The sequence below is a fragment of the Scophthalmus maximus genome, chromosome 11, assembly GCF_022379125.1.
Source record: "Scophthalmus maximus strain ysfricsl-2021 chromosome 11, ASM2237912v1, whole genome shotgun sequence".
Classification (NCBI taxonomy): domain Eukaryota; kingdom Metazoa; phylum Chordata; class Actinopteri; order Pleuronectiformes; family Scophthalmidae; genus Scophthalmus; species Scophthalmus maximus.
The window spans coordinates 6,242,473-6,267,603 of NC_061525.1; the positions used below are offsets into that span (position 1 = coordinate 6,242,473).

Sequence of the window (25,131 nt, forward strand, 5' to 3'; positions counted from 1 at the left end):
TTTTCGACATGTATCTTGGTTTCTTATGTTTTCGTTCAGTAGTTAAGAGTATTGTTTTACCATGCAAAAGTATTTTGGTTTTAGTGCATTACTCAAGTTGCTCAAAAATTCCTGTAGATTGATGTGTAAAAATGTTTAAATGTCTACACTATGACTTAAATATGATGTGTTGGTGTCAGTCACATTACTCTGTTGACCCTAAATACAGCAGACTGTCATGTCATGTACTTAAAAACATTATGTTTACTTGTGCTTGGATTTACCTTCCTCGAGTCTCTGTTTTAGTCAAGTTTCCTCTGTTACCCCTTGCATTTGTTTTATCGTGAATTTGTTATTTCCTGTTTTATTCTGACGTCCATTTCCTCGTGCCTCTGCACTTCCTGTCCTCCTCTTGTCTTTGGTGTCTTTACTTTCCTTGTGTCTCCTACCCTGGTGATCGTCCACACCTGTTCCGGTTGTGGCTCACCTGTGTCTCCTCACCTGTTGCCCTCTTCTGTGTCTATTTAGTCTCTAGTCTGTTCTTCTCTTTGTCTTGGTCAGTCTGTATGTCCCAGTCAGCTTTCAGCTCGGTTTGGATTCATTTCCAGCTTTTCTTTAGTCTGCCTGATCTGCAAAAGACTGTAAGTCTGTCTTTTTGTTTTTAATTCAAATTGTGTTGCACTCTGCCTTTGGGCCCCGCTCCTTCACCCCCTGAACACAGGCCCCCATGCGCTGCCTTGCTGATGAATGCTAACCAATATTCTTCAAACAAATCCAAAGAGGCATTTATATTCCTAGGGCACCTGCTTTTATTTTGCCATTTAGAGTTGGCAAATCTCAAACGAGTCTGTGAGCGTTCAGATCCCAGTGAATTCTATTTGAGAAGCAAAGTAAACGGCCGCAAACCGGCTGATCAACAGGGTCTTTGTGGCTCACTTCGGACTCGGTAATGGTGTGGCTTACATTTCCTCGCAGATGGAGACTTTTATCTCTGACTCAGTTTCACTCTCACAAATGGGGGGGAGGGGCTGCAATGGAAGGGAAGAAATGAGGTGATCTTCTAAAACAAGCCCCCCATTGTTCCTATCTTCCATTTGCACTGAAATGAAATACCTAATTTTGATGTGCACCAGCACAGCGCTCATTGGCCAGACACTGCTCAGCCCTACAGCTGACATATACGGCCCCTTTATCTGCATACCAAAATGGAGGTTATATGTTACACTTAATCTAAACATCAATTTCTGACTCTGTGGCATCAACGTGACAAGTTTCCAAACTTTAAGAGGGCTTGAAAATGAATTTAATTTTCATCATCTTGTATGATGACAAAATGATCTGCAATGGCACTGTGTGAATTCATGAAGATACATCTCAACTAACCAGGTCAAAATCTACCAGTAAAATGTTTTGATATTCAAAATGGAATGTTAGAAGAAACACAGGATGCCCACCACTGCAGAAAAAAATGGCCGTGACGACAACAAAACATGGAGCATGTATATTTAATGTTCAAACCCAACATGCTGCCGTCGAGCATCAATCTACTGAGCACAAATCTGTTTCATCACGTTTACACGTAGTCTCTTCTGGTGTATCCATTCACTGACATGGTCTTGACAGCCGAGTAGTCCGCCCGGGGGGGAACAGAGCCGCCGCCACTCGGCACTGTAGCTGATCTGGGGGGGCAGGAGCAACAGAGCAGGACCCCTGCAACAATCAACAGGCAGGAGGCAGCCCAGCCAAAGTACAGAGCATTGCCAAACTCTCTCTTCGCTGTCTCCTCCAGCAGCGGGTCGTAGAAGCCCAGGACGATGGCGTGGGCCGTCCAGGACACAGCCACCAGCAGCAGCAGTCCAGCCACCACAAAGGTTCCTCCAGCGGCCACGACGAGCCTCGGTTTACTGCTCACGTCCCGGCTACAGTTGGTGCACTTGGCCCCAGCCACTGAGAGGCCGATGGCTGCAATGCACAGCACCATCGAGATGATGACCAAGGCTCGAGCCGCCTGCAGGTCTACCGGCAGCCCCAGCATGGAGTCGTGCACCCTGCAGTGCATCTGGCCTGTGCTCTGCACCGAACAGTTCATCCACAAGCCCTCCCAGATCACCTGGGAGATGACTATGTTCTGACCGACGTAGGCGGCCACCCGCCACATGGGCAGGCCGCAGGCCACCATCACCCCCAGCCAACCGGCCACGGCCAGGATCATGCCGAGGATCTCCACGCCCGCAGAGTACATCGCTGGGGCCGGGGATGAAGAGGGAGCTGAACCAGCCTCTCTCTGCCAGTGGATAGAAGGCCTTCTGTGTGCGCAGGCTCAACCCTCCTGTGAGGAAGGCGATATCAGATCTCATTGACTCCAAGTCCTGCGTAAGACTTTTAGTGAGAGAGAAGGGGGGGGGGGGGGCAGATTCTACCTTCTTTATACAGCTTAGACGACTGAAGGTGGAGTCAGCTGAAGGTGGCATCATGTTTTCCCTCAAACTACACTTGGATGTGTGGATACTATATAATATGCATATATAAAACCGTGTCACTATAAAAAAAATCTGTATCTGCTGAGAAGTGTGTTTACTGTACTCTACAGAACCCCTTAGAGTACTGTGAAGATATCAAATGTGTTACACATATATATATATATATGTATATATATATGTATATATATATATATATATATATGTATATATATATGTATATATATATATATATATATATATATATATATGTATATATGTGTGTATATATATATATGTGTGTGTGTGTATATATATGTATATATATATGTGTGTATATATATGTATATATGTGTATATATATGTATATATGTATATATATGTGTATGTATATATGTATATATATATGTGTATATATATGTGTATATGTGTATATATGTATGTGTATATATATATATATGTATATGTGTGTATATATATATGTATATGTGTATATATATATATGTATATGTGTGTATATATATATATGTATATATATATATATGTATATATATATGTGTTTCTTAAATCCAAAACACGTTTACAGAGATGAAATGTTTACAATAATAATTTATGTACTCAGTTTTGTACTAATATGCCAGCGTACGCGCCATTCTTTCAAGCCCTTTGAATTAAGTAAAGGGTACGTATTTATGACATGCGACAACCTAGAACAAACATGCTGAATCATCCTGAAGGAGATCTCCATGCAAGACAAAAAAAGAAGCAACAATGACGGGCCTTGTTTTTCATGGTCAGCTACATAATCCCACCCTGGAGTTAGTTAACAGGGCTCATTATCAGTCTGCATGCTTGAGGTGCTTTCTTCTTAAAACTGAGGGTATGTGGTTACATACTCAAATTAACAAGATGCACTGAGAATATCGATGAGATGATACTCTTTTGAATCTCCAAAGGGAAACATATTGGCAAACGTTAAAACCATACATACGTGGCACTTAATGGTGGCTTAAAAATAAATTATTCTTGAACCATTTTTATTCAAAATCTTGTAAAAACTTCACGCTTTTAAAAGTTTTAATCCGAAATGATCTGCAAAGGCACTGTCAATTTACGATCAAATACATCATAACTAAAAAGGTCCAAATCTACCAGTAAAATGTTTTAATATTTGAAGTGGAATGGAAACACAGGATGCCCACCTGGCCAAAAATGGCCATATCCCCTTTGTAAAGTATATGATCATGATGATAAATGATCATATACTGAGAGTCAATTAAAATGACTGAAATCAAACTCGAAAGGGAAAAATAAGGAGCAAAAGTTAGAAAACAACATGAACCAAAACTGTCTGTTTTCAATATTTTTGCTGAATCCATATCAGCCTCTTATCAGGCTGATTACTCGAGGAACCAATACAAATACCTCAGCAGGCAGTAATATATCCCCTCATATATCTAGAATAGCTTCTTTGTTCGAGAGCGGGGTCCTGGAGGTCGGCGGACAGGTGAGCTCTCTGTCATTACAGGCTTTTCTCTAATTAACAGGGGTCACCTGGGGTCAGCGGTCAGAATGATCATTGCTGCTATCTTGTGGTTCACCTCCTCCACGGACACACATGTAGAACCACACGCCCTACCATCCTCCCACACCAACACAGACGCACACACACCTGGCAGAAACTGGAAAGTTGAAATGGAAAAATATGCCAAAATGTCTGCTGCTCTTTGTCATCAGTTTGAATATGTTGTCTACGGTTGAGAGAATGACTTAAGCTTAAAGTTGAGTACAGACTGGAACTTGAGTGGCTGCTACGTTTCTGGTAATCCAACAATGAAGACCCCCTGCAGTTTATTGCAAGTGTGTGGTTTTACAGGCAGGGGGAGCCACTATTACATTATGTCTTTGTTGTGTTGATTATGTTTGTCTGGAGCTGCAGAAAACGCCCTGCGTGAGGATTCCGGTTGAATCTGCTTTGTTAGTGTGGATTAGCATGTGTTTCTGGCATCAGATGTTTATTTGTCTTTCGTTGGTTTTATGTGTTTGAAGGTTTGTGATTTTTTTAAAGGCATCTCACACATGGCAGCCTTCTTTTAACTGCTGCGGGCAGCGGCCCCTGCTCAAGGAGTGTAAGGAGTGGTATTAGGGAGTTCTTACTTGGAAGGAAAAATATTTTTATGTCTTGGAACCTTTCACCCTGAAATACAGTGGAATTCTGTGGATGAGCAGATGAAGTCAGATACATTGCAATTGATAACTTTAGTCACCTGGATTACTCTTACATATTTTCTAGCTTTTAATTTTGAGTTTTAAACTCTTAACGGCTTTCAGGGTCATGATTTGCGCTGTGTGTGTGTGTGTGTGTGTGTGTGTGTGTGTGTGTGTGTGTGTGTGTGTGTGTGTGTGTGTGTGTGTGTGTGTGTGTGTGTGTGTGTGTGTGTGTGTGTGTGTGTGTGTGTGTGTGTGTGTGTGTGTGTGTGTGTGTGTGTGTGTGTGTGTGTGTGTGCGCAAAAACGAAAGGGGAGGCTGCATTTGTTTTTAATGTTTCATGAACAGCATCTGGAACTGTTACATTATCTTGCCTCAGTGTAATTTTGTACAACCTTTTGTAATGACTTTATGTGAAGCAGAACACTTTTTTATAAAATTCAAATCGACAATACCAGTAATGCTAAAATATGACTAATATATAATTTAGTGTAACACGACAGTGGACTGAAACAACCACCATTGTTTCAGTCCACTGTCGTGTTACACTAAATTCTGAGTCATGCATCACACTCATGCACACACACTTCATATTGTTTGATAGATTCATACAGTAAATCTCCAAAGTTCTTAGTCCCTGAATAACAGGCCATTCTGTCTTGTTTTTATCCAAACAAAACGGTGGGCATTATGTTGGGAGTTCACTGCAGGTATGGCAGGTGCACCTACCCGATGAGAGAAGTTCCTGGGTTTAGACATGTAGCCACTTGCAGAGCACCTTGCTAAACATTCACCTGTCGTGGGAGCGAGAGCGAGTCCGACCGGTTTCTGCAAGGCACTGGTGTGTAGAATAGGTTGTTATTGCTTGACACTTACCCTTTTTCCAATTATAACTACTGTTAAAATGTTATCTATATTATGTTAGCCGTTTTCCAAAGAAACATTTCTTTCTTTCTTTGAGATGTTTTTCTTTTGTTCACCATTGCTGTGCGTTCATCTTTTTGTTTGTTTTAAATAAGCAGTTATTAAAGCCCAGAGAGAGAAGTCCAATGAAGCATGACAAAGAGGACATGTATTAGGAAGTCAACCAACTCATTAAAGAATTAAGGAAGCAAAAGCTACTTCTGTTTTTTTCATTTTTTTTTTAAAAGTCAACAAGCCCCAGGCCTAATTACCAGCAGTGCCCACGAACAGAACATTTCCACAGACCATGAAACAAACCGTCAGTCACTCCCTGTTTCACAACCAGAGCCAGATTCCCTGTTTATAACAGACTTGCGTGACGGCTAATATGTGTATTATCTTTTATTACACTTTGACTACTTGACTGTCACACTTTTACAGAATCTAGCGCTCTCATTTAGCAAGACATCCAATGAGATTTGCAGCTTAAGAGCCCTCCATAGGCAAAATAACAAAAAAAAACAACAACTCTACAAAGAGGGAAGTGTCTGACAATCAGACAGGAAAAACAAAATAGATCAATGAATTACAATATTAAGTTTGATACGTGTGGATATTTTACACTACACCTCACCAGATCTGCTCGAACAAATCTCTAAATATCTCTTTCATCACTTCTGCAGACTATTCGGATCTGTTTGTCATGTGATAACACGTATGATTCACTGGAGAGCTCGCACAGATACTTACTGTGCATGAATTACCCACTGAAACTGTGACTGTCCCTGAGCATTGGCCCTAGGGCTCGCTCTGATGACATCACACAGGTACACACACAAACTTTCCAATCTGATGCATGAAACTATAGTTTTTTTTTCCCAATCTCCTGGAAAACCCAAACAATGTAATTAAGGACAAATCTTCGTTACTGTGAAGTCTGGGCTTGCCCTAGACTACGTGCTGACACTTGTCACATTGCCTCCCTCTGGCATTTTCTCACGGCTGCGGGAGTCAACTCTCTTTTTCCTGTTGCTGCAAAATGTTTTACTGGTCCCCGTTTGCAAAGTTGCCTCAATGAGGACTGTATGGAGCATCAGCTGAACACTTGTACTCTCAGAATTGCAGTTTCGCACAACCATTTATATTTAGCATATCTGATTTAAAAAAATAATATAATAAATAAATAATTTAATTAATATTATGATACAGTGCCTTGTAAAGGTCCAGACGTTGATGCTTGTGTACGGGCACCTTGTTTATCATAGGTGAAATGAGGCATGTTCTTGTCCGAGGCCCATCAGGACCTGCACATCAGAACTAATCTCACCCTGAAACCATCTCTCCTCAGAGTCGTAATTGTGGAAATTCCTCTGCGCTGCCTTGTGTGTGGAACCCAATCTCCATAGCCAGGCCGAAGAAGCTTTAATGATCTTACCTTGGATAAAATAGGGGCATTATAGTCCTAACGGCAGTTTTGGCTCTTAAACACTGCCTCTATTCATTTCTGAAACAATCCGATTCTCTCTCTACCCCTCTTTGCCCCTTCTCACCATTCCCTCTTTTTTGCTACAGTTTGTCAACTGGAATCACTCAGCGTGGTGTTTGCCATTTCCCCCAACATCTTCCTCCTGATGTCTCCTCACTGCTGTGGACAACTATTGGTGATTCAAGTGGGACCTGGGCTGCAGAGCGCGCAGTTTTCTCCAAAGACAAACTAGAGAGAAGGGGAAGGCTGCGACCTTCCAGCCTTCAAGGACTGACAACACTGAAAGGTCAGCTTAGTTTTCTTCCTTTTTTCACCTATAGTACATATTTTCTGTTCATGTATACACATAAAAAGTGTTACGTATAATTATTTGTGGTTGACATTGGTAGACAAATAAGGGTTTTTATAAAAATCTTAAATAGCATTGTATTATGAGGGTTTAAATAGCATCATTATTAATAATATTGAGGGTCTTGTTTTTTTGTATTTTACTTATAAAGATATATTTTCATGACTATGAATTTCTGCTCTGCTATTCCGTCACACTGTAGGAGTAGGGGTGTGTTGATCTGTGTGTGATCTGTGCAGGATGAAATATGTATTTAATTAGTTACATTGCTGCAATACAGTAATTAATTGACCAGAAGTATTTTCCCAACCAGCATTTTATTGTTTATTAAATTTATGTAATCATGGACCATATCTTTTTTTTTTTACAATATACTGTACTTGCATTTGTGTGAACTGACCGGTACAGTTGTACATATCTATTTATATATATTTGCAGTAGAAACCAATGATTTCTGTCGACATTTTCATAACAGTGAGTCTTTATTTCTGAAAGTATGAAAAAGTGAAGTAAGAAAGAAGTCTTTTTAAACACATTCAAATGGATTTACTGTATAAAAGTATACTGTGCATTTTCCTTGAGAACAATTGGGCATCTGCAAACAAAAGTACGTGTTGCTTCAACCTGAAACTCAGATCAGAGACCAAAGGTCAAATGTTAACAGACAAACATCAGTAGCAAAATGCCAACGAGAAAAAAAAAAACTTAACCAAAACCTGAGACTTCCTTGTCTTTGATGAGTGGCTTTTTACTCAGACCACAAGCACAAAAGTAATGGAAATGACAGATACCGTAACTCGAAACAACATTCGTCAATGTTTGGTGAAAAAGAACGTCAAAAATCGTCCGCATTTTACTCGTTCTAACTACAGGTACAATCTGCAGGTTTAGGAAAAACTTTAAAGTAACTTAAACACCTGACATTCAGCTGACGCGCAAAAGCAATGTAGTGTATTCAGTCACTGTCACCACAGAACATAACAGAAAAGATGTTTGGTTTTTTTAAAAAAGGGAACAAAAAAGTTACCTGAGGGTGTGGCAAATGTGAGTTTTTTTTGAAAGTCTGCTAAACGTAACTCGGCACCTGTTAGTCATGGTGTGGCTGATTCACCTGCAAACATTACAAAACCTTGCATGATGACACATGTCCAGGTTGGGAGTGAGGGGGTGGGGGGGGTTGGGGGCAGTCGTAACGTCACAGCTCTTCATTCGTGTGTGTCAAGCCCCTCCCGAGCTAAGTGTATATAGGACCCACTCCAACCTTGCCTTGACATTTACTTTTGGGGATCTCTCAAGCAAGACAACTGACTTCTAGAGACACAACTTTGAGACTTAGGGTTTTATTTTTGGACGTCCGTGCAAGAAGCTTTCTGAGGAAACATGGTGGCAGCAGGCTTACAGATGCTGGGCATTGCCCTGTGCATTATTGGCTGGATCGGGACCATCATTGCCTGTGCTCTACCCCAGTGGAAAGTGACAGCCTTTGTCGGCCAGAACATTGTCACGGCTCAAACCACGTGGGAGGGCATCTGGATGACCTGCGTGGTCCAGAGCACAGGCCAGATGCAGTGCAAGGTTTACGACTCGATGCTGGCCCTTTCCAATGACCTCCAGGCTGCTCGCGCCCTCCTCATCGTCTCTATCCTGCTGGGCGTCATGGGCGTCCTGCTGTCCATCGCTGGAGGCAAGTGCACCAACTGCGTGGAGGACGAAAGCTCCAAAGCCAAAGTTGGCATGGTATCTGGTGTGATCTTCATTGTTGCTGGTGTTTTGTGCCTCATCCCCGTGTCCTGGACAGCAAATACCATCATAAGGGACTTCTACAACCCAATAATGATGGGCTCTCAGAAGAGGGAGCTGGGCGCTGCGCTCTTCATCGGCTGGGGGGCCTCCGCCCTCCTCATCCTGGGCGGTGCGTTCCTCTGTGCCAACTGCCCTCCCAAGGATAACTTCTCTGCCAAGTACTCTGGTGCCCGTTCAAATTCACCCAGGGACTACGTCTGAGGAGGGAGAAACCAAATGAGAAGGATAAGAGACTGAAAACAAAAGACTTTAGACACATGCTTTGTGCTCCATGACATTGATTCATAGCGCCACTTAAAGTATGATTTGAAATTCATATTGATTTTATAGTGCCCACAGTTTGATTTCAATACTTTCGTGTTGAGTAACTGCCACTGGTTTCATCAGTGCCAAGATAAATTGATGTGCACCACACCCAGAAAACTTTCTGTGGGCCGAGTAAAACAAACAAACATGGCATGAACACTGGAACAACATTAGTTACTTTGATGAATTTTACTGTCCTTTTATTGTCAACCTTTTTCGAACCTTTTACATATCATTTCATTTTATGTTTTATTTGTGATGGTCTGAAAACTGTAAATAAATATTTTATTCAACATTAAATGATCATGTTTTCCCTGTTCTTTTAGATTTGTTATCAAAACTGTTTAGACTGACGAGATTTATTTTAGAGCCTTTCAGAAGACAGCATGAGGTGGGCCACCCATATACACAACCCATGTGTTTTATACAAGTAACACAAAATTCTGCATGTCAACTTCTAAAACAAAACATCATCGAAATTTTAAGAAACTCCTTCACTCGCGAGCCCTGGCAATCTCTTCTTTCATGCTTGCGTGTAGGCATACAAAAGAAGTGTCAAAAAAGGTTAGCAGAGACTTTATATTAATTGTACAATTTAATAATACAACATAAATGTTTAAAATCAACAACAAAATACACTTAATCCAACACAATACAATTTAACACTCTTGGTGGGAAATCAGTCTGGATTTCTGTATAATCCTTATGAATTATGAGATGTTCGTAGTTTTGCCTTTACAAGAAATCATATTTTTCTAATAAGCAGCATTTAGAAGAAAAACAGTTGCTACTAGTTCCAAAATGGGTTTTAAAACTGTGCTGTGAGTGATTTATTGAAGTACTTCCTGTTTTAGTAATCACTTGTCCAACATTGCCCCCTTGCTGTAAAGAAGAACACGTGTTGTCTGCCACATGCTCATGTACAGTGGGCACAGTAATTTTAATAAGTTTAATTGTCAGAATTTAACTATAATTTACCCATTATTGAAGTTGATCCATAATACAGTAGATTTGTCCAGTTTCCCTCTAGAACAGGTTGAATATTCACCACATTTACTGTTCAGGGTTTTTCTGGATGAAGTTATCCATCAACACTTTGGTTACATAAAACGTTTTTCATACTGGGTTAGTTATTCATCATTTGACTGAATGAATTGGAGAATAAAAGGTTAATAGACACGGAAGTGTATCTGACCTTCAAGCTTTGTATTTCTGGCAGGTCAGCACTACTAAAAGTCACTGGGTCTCTGTTTGTGTGTAAACTCTTTCCGGCCAATTGGAGCTGAGGACTGTGGTATCGCATACAGTACCATCATGTCTCCGTACCTGCTTCTCACACAACAACCTATAAGTACGAGCTCGCACCACCACACTCGCCTTTCATTCTGGATTTTTAAAGTGAGGGGCAACGCTTGACGAGATGGTGTCTCAGGGGATTCAGTTGATTGGCATAACGATGGCCCTGATTGGCTGGTTCATGGTGGTGGTCGTGTGCGCCTTGCCCATGTGGAAGGTCACCGCTTTCGTCGGGGCCAACATCATTACGGCCCAGACCATCTGGCAGGGCATGTGGATGAACTGCGTGGTGCAGAGCACAGGCCAGATGCAGTGCAAGATGTACGACTCCATGCTGGCCCTGCCCCAGGACCTGCAGGCCGCTCGAGCCATGATCATCATCGCCATCCTGACTGGAATCTTTGGAGTGGTCTTGTCAATCGCTGGCGGGAAATGCACTAACTGCATCGAGGAGGAGCGATCCAAGGCAAAGGCTTGCATCCTGGGTGGAGTTTTGTTCATCGTCTCGGGGTTTCTCTGTCTCATTCCGGTCTGCTGGTCTGCCAACACCATCATCACCAACTTCTACAACCCGATGCTGATGGAATCCCAGAGGTATGAGCTCGGAGCGGCGCTGTACATCGGCTGGGCGGCCGCCGCATTGCTGCTGATGGGAGGGGGACTACTGTGTTGGAACTGCCCACCCAAACATGAACACCGCCACTACGCACCCAAATTCACACCTGTGAAGTCTGTCTCCACATCAAGAGAATATGTATAAGATGGTTTGCCCTTCCTATGTGGACTCCCAAGGACACAGGAACTGCAACAAAGGAAAAATGATAGTTTGCTTTAGAACTTATATTCACATATAATCACAGCTAATGTCAATATGGCATTAAATCACAGCTTTCCACAAGTTGACTCATTGTTTAATTGCAGTTGGTGTATTTATCAAGTTGAACCTGGGACTGCTCACTCCTCAGTGGAACAGTGTCGTCATCATCCATGTTAGCGCTGTCTCTTTCCTGCTGTGACCCTGGCTCATGATTATGTTTTATTTTAAGTCACAAATTTTAAACGTTGAATATCCTTTTTACATTTTTGAACTCACACTGCATTTGTGGCTGGTTGGTGTATAAATAGGATATGTAGCATGACTACAGTTAGACTTTGTAAATATTTAGTAATTCACATATCTTGATTGTTATATATCAACAAATCAAGGCAGAAGAAAAGCAACTTACTTCTCCTTAAGAAAGATTTGCATGATTGTATCTTCCTTAATAACAAAAGGTGTAGCCTAAGTAATTGCTCTTTCTCTCGCTCTTTCTCTCTCGTCCCTCTTGTGTTAAGCATAATATTTTGCTTTTTTTTTTTTAATTTATTGTCCTTTTCATAGCCTGGGAATTCCACCTTTAGGTCTACAAAACTTTGAATGCTCGAAATTTCTGTTTGTGAAGCTTGTACTTTTCTATAACTGTAAATAAAGCATATTCTTAAAGGATGGTTGTTTGCCTGATATTATTTCAGTCGCCATAAGATGGTGAGATGAGGAGATGACTGCACAGCAATGCCGAGAACACAATCATATTACGTGGGGAGCAGGTTAAATACATTAAATAAACCATTACTAAAACAGTATTATCCCGAAAACAATATTTTCTCATATTGTTTGTGTATGCACTGCTGTTGGGCTCTGTTATACGTATAACACACTTGGTCATGCCATTGTATCCTGATTCATCCTCTAACTAAACTGCAGTAATGTAAACACTTTCTCTTTTGAATTTGTTCTTTTCGAAATGTAAAACGTTTCACTCATTTAAGGAAACTGCCATTTACTGTTAGTGTAAATTAATTTCTTGTAAAGCAGCGGAATAACTTTCTTATTCAGGCATGAGTAGGTTTAAACAAAAATTAAAATCAAAAAATTACAAATTGCTGACATTTTCTATTTTCTGAACCTGTGTTGTGGAAAAGAGGTTACCAGTATCGCTCATGGGTTTTGTCTCCGCCCCCTCATCAGCTTCCACAAAACAAACTCTCCTCTCCTGGATGTGGAGATGACAGTGGGCACAGTATCAGGTTACTGAGTGAGACGTGTGAAAAAGTGTCAGCAGTGCCTTGACGAGGTATCTGTTGAAGGATGATTGGGTGTGAGTGGTATTCGAAAAAGTGACGGTGTTGCATTGCATGTGACTTCCTGTGTCTCATCATTCCTTTTAAGGTCTATATGATCCAGATGCTTTTCATAACCCACAGATACATACAAGGTGTGTGTGTGTGTGTGTGTGTGTGTGTGTGTGTGTGTGTGTGTGTGTGTGTGTGTGTGTGTGTGTGTGTGTGTGTGTGTGTGTGTGTGTGTGTGTGTGTGTGTGTGTGTGTGTGTGTGTGTTTTAATAATAAAAACATAATTATAATAATAATTTATGTACTCAGTTTTGTAGTTTTGTACTAAAATGCCAGTGTACACGCCATTCTTTGTTACAAAGCAACAACAACACGTATTTGGATCGATTGCTGTCTTCTCCAGTCTGGTTTCAGGATCTTTGAAGTCAGTGAGTTGTTCTAACTCCACCCATTAACCCCATCCTTCCTGCAGAAAAAAAAAAAATATGCATATGAAGGTTTGTTTTTCAAGGACAAGAGTAAAGCAGTGTTTAAAAATGTGTGCCACTCCTCCAGCTCCAGGATGAGGAATCTTGTTTGGCCAGAAGAACTCACCTGACGATAGGCCGGCCCTCCTCCAGCACATTCTCTGACAGAGGAGACAGAAGGCTGTATCACTCGGAAAGAGAACCAGACCTCTGCGCTGAAAAGCTTCTTTTCTCCTGCCACAGACAAAGCCTCTTCACCATGGGGAGGATTGGCAAGGAAGTGACGGGACAGATCCTAAGCTTTGTGGGCCTGGTCGGGGTGTCAGTGACCTGTGGGGTCCCCATGTGGAGAGTGACCTCCTACATCGGAGCCAACATCGTCACAGGCCAGGTAGTGTGGGACGGTCTGTGGATGAACTGTGTGATGCAGAGCACAGGACAGATGCAGTGCAAGCTGAACGATTCTGTGATGAGGCTGTCCCCGGATCTGCAAGCTGCCCGAGCTCTGGTCATCATATCCCTCCTCTTCGGCTTCATCGGCTTCATAGTCACCTTTATCGGAGCCAAGTGCACTGGCTGCCTGAAGAAAGACTCGTCAAAGGCCAAGGTGGTGATCATAGGCGGCTGTCTCATCATTGCTTCCGCCATCCTCGTCCTGATCCCCGTCTGCTGGTCTTCAGCAATCACCATCACAGACTATCAGAACCCCTTGACCCTCCAGACGCAGAAACGGGAAATCGGAGCCTCCATCTACATTGGCTGGGCCGCTGCTGCAATTCTTCTGATCGGTGGGATCATCCTAACCACTTCATGCCCTCCACAAAAGCCCATGTATGGATACCCAGGCTACCCACCAGCACCAATGTACCCTTACCCAGGCCAAGGGGCGAACCCAGCAACATATGGCCCTGTGTATGCTCCCCCATCCAGCCGACCATACACAGCGACAGGGACATATGTGCCCACCAAACCGTACGCAGTACCAACTACATACTCTACTGGGAACTACCTCTAGACGCTGAGGGGACACAGAGAGGATAAAGACTGAGATTTTTGCCGTGGAAACTTCAGGAACTTAAAAGCACGACAGCACCAATATAGACATGTGTTTCTCGAGGCTGGTCGGTATTCCAAAAAAATTGTTGGAACTGATTAATTCATCGTTGCGATATTTCCTTACCATGCATATTTCCTTAAATGTTTTTCTCTTTTGGACTTGTTGTGCTCAAAAACAGAATTGTTTTCCATTGACGATGGCATGACGTGAGAGAGATATTGCATCCACATTGCGCTGTGCACTGAGGTTGCCCCTCTCTTCATGAGGAAAAGTTCTTAAGCAGTTAATATATTTATTTACTCGTCATACAGAGCATATTTTGTAAATAGTGATGATTTGTGATTTTGTGATGTGTTTGTTTTCTGCCACTTTATATTTGAGATCATTCACAATAGTTTTCAATAAAATGTTTTCTAGTATACTCATCTGTGTGTGGGATTCATTATCACAGCATGCACTGCTGGTCAACGGCCATTTTGCAGTTTCAGTTTTTATTGGTTTTTAGTATTTAACCCGAACCCTTAATAGTACAAAGGTAAGTGGTAAAAAAGTTTAAAAAGAAATAAACAAAAAAAAAATCTTATCTAATAGAAAACAGGCTTTTCAGGTTTTCTTACAGACAACTACCTCCTGCAGCAATGGAAGTGAATTAAGCCTTGAAGACTTACGCAAACAATTCCTACTGGTGCCACTTACAAACCCTATGTTCAAAGGCAGGGTTGGACCAAACTGTTTCTTCTACCTCTGGTGTGTTATTAGGAAGTGGTGCTCTTTTTTAAAATCAAAATGCTTCAAAAAAGACCCAAAATAATGAACTATTACATCAGAAGAAAAGAACCAGATGGTGGAGGAGCAGCAGCACAGTCTCCAGACTTAAATTCCGTAGAACTGGTCGGGGAAGAACTGGACAGGACGTGAAAGCAAAGCAAACTACGAGTAAAAACATTTGTGGGAGCTTCTATCGCAGTGTTGGGACAAACGTCCTGAACAATGGTGGTTTTCCATCGCAGAACATCACGGTGTTAGGCCGCTGGGTGAATTAAATAGATTACTAAAAGAATTTACTTAAACCAAAAGGATTCCATGGTTTTTAAAATCTTGATTTGACCAGACATCAAGGTATCTAAATTCAAATAACACATAGAGAAATGCTTAATGAATAAAACTTTTGACCATTGGTGTATTGTATGAAATATTGTAAAATATTATCTTTGAAAATAAGTGATGTGATTTAGTGAGTGAGATGCAGAATTAGCCTAAAATAAACATCATGAACGATTTTCCATGACACCTTTTAATTTAATCTTAATCTTGGTCTCATCTATGAAACGGACAATGAGGATCTTACTACCAGGAAAACGGCCCTTTCTTTTAACGTCTGACATCCGGCGGTACTCCCCTCCGTTTTCATCATTCCTTTTAAGGTGATTATCAACGCTGAAGCAGACACTCTCTCCTAAGTTGGACAATGATTGTTCCACATCGTGTGTCCTGATCTTGGGTCATGTTCAGTTCTATATGATCTAAAAGATCTAACCTGCCACAGATACATACATATAAAGCAGACAAGCAGCTGGTGGAGACCATTTTACAGGAATGATCACTTTCTGTTTCTTTTCTATTTTTTGATTTGTTCATTTGATCAGAAGCTTGTCTCTTTGGAATTTTAGACTACAATAATATAGTCAAGTATCTAAATTCAAATAGCACTTTAGACCATTGGCGTTTCATATGCAATATTGTGAAATACTATCGTTGAATATAAGCTGAGGTGTGTTTTAGTGAGCGAGATGCAGACTTGGCAGAAAATAAAATGTAGTTTATTCTTCAATAAATAAATACAATTTTAAAATAATCTTAATCTTGTTCCCATCTTTGAAACGGACAACGAGGATCTTACTCAAATCTATAAAAGACGCTTTGTAATGATGCAATCAACTGCAACATTGATCAGCATGATTACTTCGATTCTAATTGCGGGGAAAAAACTAATCATTTCCTGTGATAGTTTAACAAATGATGAAATCGAACCGGGGAAACGACGTACATCCGGCGATACTCCCCCACGTGTTGGTGTTTTTTTTAGACCTGAAACCAGTGACTGGACCTGATCTTCCAGTAATTTGTCCAATCAAACGTTGGCCACTGGCACTGCATTGTTTGAAAGAGGAATGCGGGGCGTCTACTGGCCTCATCTACATAGTCAATTGGTGTTCATCCCATCGAAACTGCTCCCTGTCGACACACAGATAATGTGAAGAATCTGGTTGGACAGGGAAGTTTTTCAACACACAGGTTTCAGGTCAGAGGGAGGGACACTCTGACTCCACCTTCGTGAAAGACATCTTTATAACTGCAGAAAAATGTGCCACAGTCTTTATTCAACTTTACAACCTGAGCAGAGCTAACTTGCTCCAGAAGCACTGCAATCCTCCTCTTCCTCCAAGTGATTCAAACAAAGGACGCCATGGTGTCTCTGGGACGACAGATGCTGGGCTTTGCCCTGGCCATCATCGGCTTCTTGGGGACCATCATCGTTTGTGCTCTGCCCATGTGGAAGGTCACAGCCTTCATTGGAGCCAACATTGTGACGGCGCAGGTCATCTGGGAAGGTTTATGGATGAACTGTGTCACGCAGAGCACAGGCCAGATGCAGTGCAAGATCTATGATTCTATGCTGGCTCTACCTCAGGACCTCCAGGCTGCCAGGGCTCTCGTGGTCGTCGCCATCATTATTGCAGCCCTTGGGGTCCTCATGGGCATCGTCGGGGGCAAGTGCACCAACTTTGTGGAGGACCAAAATGCCAAGGCCAAGGTGGCCATCGCCGCAGGAATCATCTTCATTTGTGCCGGCGTTCTCATCCTCATCCCAGTCTGCTGGTCTGCCAACACCATCATCAGGGATTTCTACAACCCCATAATGACCAACGCTCAGAGGAGAGAGCTGGGAGCGGCCCTCTACATCGGCTGGGGCACAGCAGCACTTCTCATCCTGGGTGGTGCCCTCCTCTGCAGCTCCTGCCCTCAAAAAGATAGCCCAGAGTATCCAGTCAAGTACTCCGGTGCCAGGTCAACAGCCACCAGCCGAGCGTACGTCTGAGAGCTCCATTCCTTCCGACAAAGACTGCAAATGATTAGACTTTTTTTTGAGCCTCTGAGTTACTGAAAGCGCCACAGGTAATGTCTCACTGTGAGAACAGATTTTCTGGGAAATCCAGAAATCTTTGGTGGAGGCAAAAAGAGGGTGTTTCTTAAAGAATGAGAAACACATTGCAAAGATGTGGCGCGAAACCCCAGTACTGGCAAGAAAATCTTCCAACAGCATGACGACTGGACTTAATGGAAGCTATTCTATATGTAGCTTGTATCAAATCTAATTTTCCTCTGAATGTTTGGCAAATCTAGGCTGTGCTAGTCTAGAAGATGGTTTACGATGGTCAGAAAGAGCTACTATGAAAGTGAATGTGTACTGTACCAGTAATATATATTTGGATTTATTGTATAAATGTTTTACAAAAGTCTTTCTTTCATGACATTACCTAAAGACTGCTTTTGCTGAATTGAAAACACTGATTTTTAAATAAATGTTTACATAACTAATTAAAAATTGTCTTTTTGGTTCATCCAAAGTTGAATAATAAGGTTCTATTTTGTCACTGACATTCATGTTTATAGTATTAAGTTAAAAATCAGAGCACCGTAAAATGAATGCAACAGTACAATAAAGCAAATGCTGACGTAACCACAAGATTGTAAGCAATGAGTAATGCGTAGTTTGAAGGTCAGAGGCGCTGTTGCTGGCACTCCTTTGTATTTCTTTGAGACAATAACTACACAACTTAAAATTTGATGTTCAAAGAACAGCATATGTAATATTTGTAATCAGGAAGTGACTGTAGGCATTACTTCCTGAAATGATCTACATGCATTGAGCCAGCCCTGTTCAAGAATTTGGTCAAACTAGACTGAAAACATAATCAAGTTGATCTTGTCAGAAGGGTTGAGGAATGGAGTGAGGACCCAGCTTGTCATGCTGGCTGTCAGAGAGGAAACCGAGGTGTCTGTTTCTGACGGATTGCGCTTGTTATAACAAAGTTACATACAGTGTGATAACAAAGTGCATTCAAAAACATCTAGTGTGTTTGAGCTCTTCATGCAGACTCTAAACTGGTTCAACCAGTTGAACAGTGTGCAGAGCCAATCAAGCTCTACACAGGATGGGTGACAAACAGTTGTTGTGTAAGTTTCAGTAGGTACAAAGAGGAGCGATACCCATACACCACCAGCATTTGCATCATTTAAATGACCAATCAATCAAGTCAATCAACATTTATTTATGTAGCCCTTTACAGCAACCACCAGGTATCCAAAGTGCTTTACATAGAATATAACAAACAATAAAATCAGACAAAGGAACATCAAAAGCAGAGGGTTAATGTACATGAAAGTATCAAAAGCCATTCTAAAAAAAACGTAAACGTATAAAAACGTTTCAAGTTTGGATTTAAAGAGTGTCAGAGAGTGTAAGTCAGAAGGTCATTTGTTCCAGAGCTTTGGAGCAGCAACTGCAAAGGCACGATCACCCCACAGTTTCTACCTCGACCTTGGGACCTCTAAAACTAGTTGAACGGTACCTGTACTTGCAGGGAGTTAATATCTCTGACAAATAAGCTGGGGCTTGACCATAAATGGCTTTAAAAACAAGCATTAATATCTCAAAATCGATTCTGAATCGAACCAGGAGCCATTGGAAAAAGAGTATAAAATGGGTGTAATGTGTTCACGCCTGGGAGCCACTGATTAAGGCCCACATAAAGTGCACAATAATCCAACCTTGAACTTAAAAAGGCATGAATTGCCTTCTCCAAATTAAATACTTGAATTATGAGAAAAAAACCAATTTAATACAGTGGAACATTCAGAAAGCTGACCAGATGGTCCCTGAAGTTGACAATGATAGTAAACAGACAGGCGTTTCTCCCTAATCAACTAATATGCAACAACAATTATTTTCTGTAGGAAACATAATCGTTGGCTGAACTATTTTCAGCGTCACCAGGATGGGGTTGGGGTTGGATGGAGGGCGAACATTGCGCAAGAAAAGCAGATTGTGCTTTTAAATTGGACAATCTGAACATACACATTTCCGTATCAATCCAACTGATCTTTCCCAAACCTTAATCAAGTGCTGTCAGAGTCTAAACATAGTCATACGAGACAAATCATAGAGCACCCCCCCACCAAGGTTGGACAAACCCCCGCCGTTAATGCTGTCTCACTCAACACTTGCATTCCCATCTCCATCTGACCTACGTGTTTTTATGAAGATATAACTCAAAATGTATGTATGTATATATATATATATGTATATATATATATATATATATATATGACGTAATCCTGCAAACACACAGACGAACCGAACCAATCTCCTTGGTGAGGGTAAAAAACAGTCACTTCAAGTGAATTTTGTACAGCAGAAAACAAAAACGTTGTGTGTTCAGAATATGCAAATGTGTGAGGAGCCAAATGTCTAAATTAACAACATCCTCATGACATCTATATAAAACGTTTTAGTCACAAATGTGTTCACCACAAAAAATATTTTTGGTTGCAGTTTGTATATAAATGTAATTTCTATCAGACTGGGTTGTCCACAGACAGAGGCAAGCATGAGATGTTTATATAATACAGCTAAATCTGTTGGATGCTGATGTTTTTGTTGCGCTGTCTCTTCTCGCCCTGCAACTGCAAGTCAACAGTGATTATAAGTTTTGAGGACTTTCGGTTTTCAAGGAAAGGATAGAGATATTCTACTAACTACTATTCATAACACTTAGTGACTTCCCTTCCCTTCTCTGTCTCTGTCTCTCCGGCCCAAACACATTAATTTAAACGTTTAAATATGTACAGCAAGCTTGATTCACTCTTTTAAATTTCAAAGTTTTGGGCACTGTAGTATTCAGCAAATGTTACTGAAACGTGAATTGTGCATCTAAAGCAGCGGGACAGTGTATGTGCGTTTTAACTTAGAATAATGAACTCTGGTAATCTAATGATGTCATCTAAATTGGAGGAGATGCGACAACTGCGTCTCCACTATGCTCTGAATCACAAACATGACATCAGCACAGTTTCGCAGGGCGCTTCACGCCCAGTGCTGTTTCTTCTTTTGACCCGGTTTCACATTCCTGAGTTGCCCTCTGCAATTAGAGAGAGAATCTACCTGAACCAGTTGTGGATTTATAAGTGTGCGAACAACTTCTTCACGGTCTAGTGAACAGTCTTCAACTGAGACGAGATTGAAGATGTGGTATTAGTAGATGATTATATCAAGTAATTCTACTTTCAGCGTGTGTAAAATGAAGGTTATTCCTGGGCAAGCTATTACAAAAGATCAACATGAGTAGAGACAAAAGTTTATCCTGTTATATCTTGCCTCTGACTCACAGAACAACACGCTTTTAAAATCTTCCGCAAATGTACACGTGGAGGTACCGTCAACTTCCAAAGCACATTGCTTCATTTCCTTTTGATCCCTGATAATATCTCAATAAGTTTGAATACGTTTCTCTCTCTTCACTATACTGTACGGTTTGATTCACGACCAGGAATGATTTTGTCTCTCTCACCATTCCTCACGGAGACTTGTGAGTACACACAGAGACAAATCACGGTTTGCCTGGGCACCGTGTGGTGAATGTCAGGATGGATTCATTTCATCCAACATTGATTAAACAGCCAGAGAGCGCGTTCTGTCGCTCTGCATTCAAACTGCCGACGTTTGCAAGTTAGCGCCTCTTCTGTCACATACTTCCTTTCCCCTTGTTGAGAGTACTGATAGAGCCGCGTGTAACACAATCCCTCACGTCCCTCCAGAAGGATAATTGAAACCCCAACCTCCTTTGTTGTCCTTATACACAAAGAATCCTGCATGGCTGGTATCATTTGGCAGGGCATTGGCCTACACGCCTCCCATTCTTTGTTCTAACTGCTTCTCATGCACATAAATACCTGATCAGTACTTAATATTTTCTTAGAAACACACAGAGAGAGAGAGAGAGAGAGAAGACGATGACTTCCATGGGGATGCAGATGGCGGGCTGCGCTTTGGCCCTTCTGGGCTGGATTGGGGTGATCATTGTGTGTGGAGCACCCATGTGGCGGGTCTCTGCTTTCATTGGCAGCAACATAGTGACTTCGCAGATCATCTGGGAGGGCATCTGGATGAACTGCGTGGTCCAGAGCACAGGCCAGATGCAGTGTAAGGTGTACGACTCCATGCTGGCTCTGAGCACAGACCTCCAGGCGGCCCGCGCTCTGGTGGTGGTTTCCATCATCACGGGAATTGCAGGGCTCCTCATAGCTTTCACTGGTGGAAAGTGCACCAACTTCATTCCAGAGGAGAGGGCCAAGGCGAGGGCCTCAGTGGCCGCCGGTGTGGTGCTGATCATCAGTGGATTCCTCTGCCTAGTCCCAGTTTCCTGGACTGCCAGCATGATCATACGGGACTTCTACAGCCCTATGCTGGTGGACGCTCAGAAAAGAGAGATCGGGGCCTCTCTTTACATCGGCTGGGGGGCAGGGGCACTGCTGGTCTTGGGAGGGGGCCTCCTGTGTGCCAGCTGTCCCCCCAAGGAAGATAAGACCCCCTCAGTGAGGTACCTCCTGAACAAGTCCAGAGAAAACAGCAAAGAGGCTTCAATCCGATCTTTCACACCATCGAAGACGTATATTTGAGTTCGCCAATGACGCTAATTGAAGTCTTGCTGACTGTCTGTGTTTGTTTGTTTTCCGAGAAGCGACAGAATCTTGGCGGCTAATCAGTCGCTGTGAAGCATGAAGGAAAAGGACAACTTATAATGAAGGAAATATGCACATTGTCCCCGCCAAGGAATCAATGTTTGGATGCACGAAGATGTTATCTGTCAGAGATTGCTTTGAATCAGAATGTTTCCCTTGGCTACTGTATCTAGGGATCATTTGCAGTATAGAAACAGTGTTTTACATATCTGGGAAATTATTTCTTTCATCTGATTGCACTATGGATCTTTTGTTATTTGGGATTCTATTTTTCACAATAAATTACCTATTGTAAGGTTTTTGTTTTTTTACTGTCTCATTTTTCTTGTTTATACATTTCAAAAATACATCTGTGGTGAGGTAAACCGAGCAGAGAGAACTGAGAGAACCTGTTTGTCCGGTATTTACAAGAGATCATACAGGAAACAAACATGGTGACTCAAGGACTCTCACTCCTGTCGGACGATGTGTTGAGTAAAAGATGAGCTACTTTTAAAAAGTTTTGTCCAACACTGCTGCACAAATATTCTGCAATTATGGGAAGGAAAGAATAAGGAAAATAAGTGGTTATCTTCAGAAGGCATGAATGTGTTAATGTTCATCAGTTGCCACTGACCCCATGGGCGTGCTGTGTTTTCCCATGTTATCAGCCTGCAGATCGAAGACAAGATGGGGTCAAATTACTCAGATGCCAAAGGAAGAGTCTGAATGGTCAAAACAGTAAATGTCTCCCTGCTTTTTTCAGTAGTTTACGTTTCTCCAAAGTTAATCTCTATTTTGGGCACCACAGAGATATAAATATGGATATTGATGAGAAACTCTAAGGTCTAGACTTTTATCATATAACCTAAATAGAAATAGAAAACATTTTACAAATCTATCTTTAAATCTGTAAAACACAAGTGCAAATCTAAAAGGACTCTATATAACGGTTTTTATAAAAAATTAGCACAGACCTCTTAAACACGCAGAAGAGCAGAAGATGACATTTTCGGTTCCTTTATTTTTACCATATTCTTCATCTTACCTCCAGTTATTGGCTATTTATTACCGGATTTTTTTATGTTCGTTCCTGTGTTTGAAACTGCAAGCAAATTACACCTTGTCATTGTTTTTGTTTTTCCTTCTGTGATATACTGCTGCCTAGTGGCCCTTTGCCTCCATGGCTAGAAAACCCCTACATTTGAATTTAATGACACCAGTTACTGGAAACAACTTCCGCTGTACGGAAAACACCTATCTTTTTTTTTTTATCTATATTTTTTTGTTCCTGCGCCTATTTCTTTAGTTTACATAACCCCTTGTTGTATATTGAAATGAAAAGCCATACATTGACATTATGTTAATGTGATGCAGATGAACATATTTCTGTTTTATATTAATGATACACCCCACAGAGCAAAATTCAGGATGTGATAAAAGAGAGATTACTTCTGTCCATTATAAATAAAACCTTTTTCTTTTTCAGGGTGTAACAGAGTCTGCCAACTGTCCCATGGCTCTGCAGGAGCTCGGCATCAGCCTATCCATGATAGGTGTTGCTGGGACCATCCTGATCTGCACTCTGCCCATGTGGAAGGTGACAGCATTCATCGGCACCCATCTGGTGGTCATGCAGGTGTTCTGGGAAGGTCTGTGGATGACCTGTGTCAGTGAGTACACCGGTCAGCTGCAGTGCAAGCTCTACGATGCCCTGCTGGACCTGTCGCCCGACCTGCAAGCAGCACGCGGCCTCATCTGCATCAGCCTGGTTCTGGGATGTTTGGGATTCCTCATCTTCCTGCTGGGAGCACGCTGCACCAACTGCCTGAGTCACCCGAGTGTCAAGGCTCGGGTGGTGCTGAGCTCTGGTGCCATCTTCTGCCTGGCGTCGCTGACCACCGTTGCCGCCGTTTCCTGGACGGCCAACTCCATCATCAGTGACTTCCACAACCCACGCGTGCCCGAGGCGCTAAAGAGAGAGCTTGGAGCAGCCATATACATCGGCTTTGTGACCTCTGGGCTGCTGTTCTGTGGGGGAGCTATTCTGTGCACGAGCTGCCCACCACAGAGGGCCAGGTTCCCCTCCAATGGGTACGCACGTGGCAGGCCGCCCCCACAGGACAGCTATGCCATCAAGAACTATGTCTGAGGGGAGAAACAAACACATCTGCGAAATGTAATGCAATTGGCCATAAACAGATTTAGTGAAAAACATAAACCAATATATTGACACGCTAAAATATAGGAAAGAACTATGCAGTTATGCAATACATTTCAATGTTGTTATTTTTCTTCGGGGTGAGATTCAAAGACCATCATTCTGTCCACAGTGCAGTCAGTACCAGCCATCTGCGGATGTTTGTCAGTTTTTGTGGACTTTCAATGTTTTTTCATGAAGTTATATTATAAGATTTTCATAAAGGGGGAACAAATTTGACTATGTCTTATACAGCAATGACCAAAAAAGGTATTTCTACTTTAGAAAAAGAAGCAATCTGTCCCAGTGAAACACCATATGGAATGAAGTATGCATTTGTTGCCAGTTCCTTTCACAAATAAAACTAGAGAATAGATTTGTAACACCTGTAGCTGGATGTACATGTTCCTCCCCAGTAGAAAACGACATTAATCATGTCTTGGTCACCCATATGTTGTGGAAATTATATCAGTCAATATTTGCCACTCTGAAATCTTTTGTGTGCTCATGATTTGCATCACAGAATTCAAAATAAACACTGAAGAGTAAACATGTGCCAGTTGAATTACTATTGTGCAGTGAGAAATCCACAGTCAGCCACACTCCTACTGTGAGAACACAAACTTTAATTTCAGTGAGAATGTGTGGCTCTTTAGATCAAATCTCTCAGAAACGCAACACAGTGCTTGTAAAAGAACTGAGCACAGTGGAACCTTTGTCCCCCCCC

General features: G+C 41.8%; 6 protein-coding genes across 6 annotated transcripts; 5 read left to right on the top strand and 1 right to left on the bottom strand.

Annotated features, from left to right (window-relative positions):
- cldnj (claudin j) lies at positions 1 to 25,093 on the top strand. Its single transcript, XM_035622751.2, has 3 exons — positions 1 to 620; positions 7,119 to 7,318; positions 23,694 to 25,093. The coding sequence occupies exon 3, from the start codon at positions 23,721 to 23,723 to the stop codon at positions 24,354 to 24,356; it is 636 nt and encodes a 211-aa protein (XP_035478644.2). The 5' UTR covers positions 1 to 620; positions 7,119 to 7,318; positions 23,694 to 23,720; the 3' UTR covers positions 24,357 to 25,093.
- Positions 1,008 to 2,363, bottom strand: LOC118299221 (claudin-4). Its single transcript, XM_035622749.2, has one exon. The coding sequence runs from the start codon at positions 2,219 to 2,221 to the stop codon at positions 1,553 to 1,555; it is 669 nt and encodes a 222-aa protein (XP_035478642.1). The 5' UTR covers positions 2,222 to 2,363; the 3' UTR covers positions 1,008 to 1,552.
- On the top strand, positions 8,641 to 12,270 carry LOC118299225 (claudin-4). The gene is made up of 2 exons (XM_035622753.2): positions 8,641 to 9,247; positions 10,911 to 12,270. Exons 1-2 carry the CDS (start codon positions 8,762 to 8,764, stop codon positions 11,544 to 11,546), a joined length of 1,122 nt encoding a protein of 373 aa, XP_035478646.2. The 5' UTR covers positions 8,641 to 8,761; the 3' UTR covers positions 11,547 to 12,270.
- Positions 13,481 to 14,847, top strand: cldnf (claudin f). Its single transcript, XM_035622757.2, has one exon. The coding sequence runs from the start codon at positions 13,625 to 13,627 to the stop codon at positions 14,378 to 14,380; it is 756 nt and encodes a 251-aa protein (XP_035478650.1). The 5' UTR covers positions 13,481 to 13,624; the 3' UTR covers positions 14,381 to 14,847.
- cldne (claudin e) lies at positions 16,796 to 18,170 on the top strand. The gene has a single exon (XM_035622755.2). The coding sequence runs from the start codon at positions 16,890 to 16,892 to the stop codon at positions 17,520 to 17,522; it is 633 nt and encodes a 210-aa protein (XP_035478648.1). The 5' UTR covers positions 16,796 to 16,889; the 3' UTR covers positions 17,523 to 18,170.
- LOC118299222 (claudin-4-like) lies at positions 21,399 to 22,524 on the top strand. Its single transcript, XM_035622750.2, has one exon. It carries the CDS (start codon positions 21,497 to 21,499, stop codon positions 22,160 to 22,162), a length of 666 nt encoding a protein of 221 aa, XP_035478643.1. The 5' UTR covers positions 21,399 to 21,496; the 3' UTR covers positions 22,163 to 22,524.
- Positions 25,094 to 25,131: the final 38 nt, after the last annotated feature.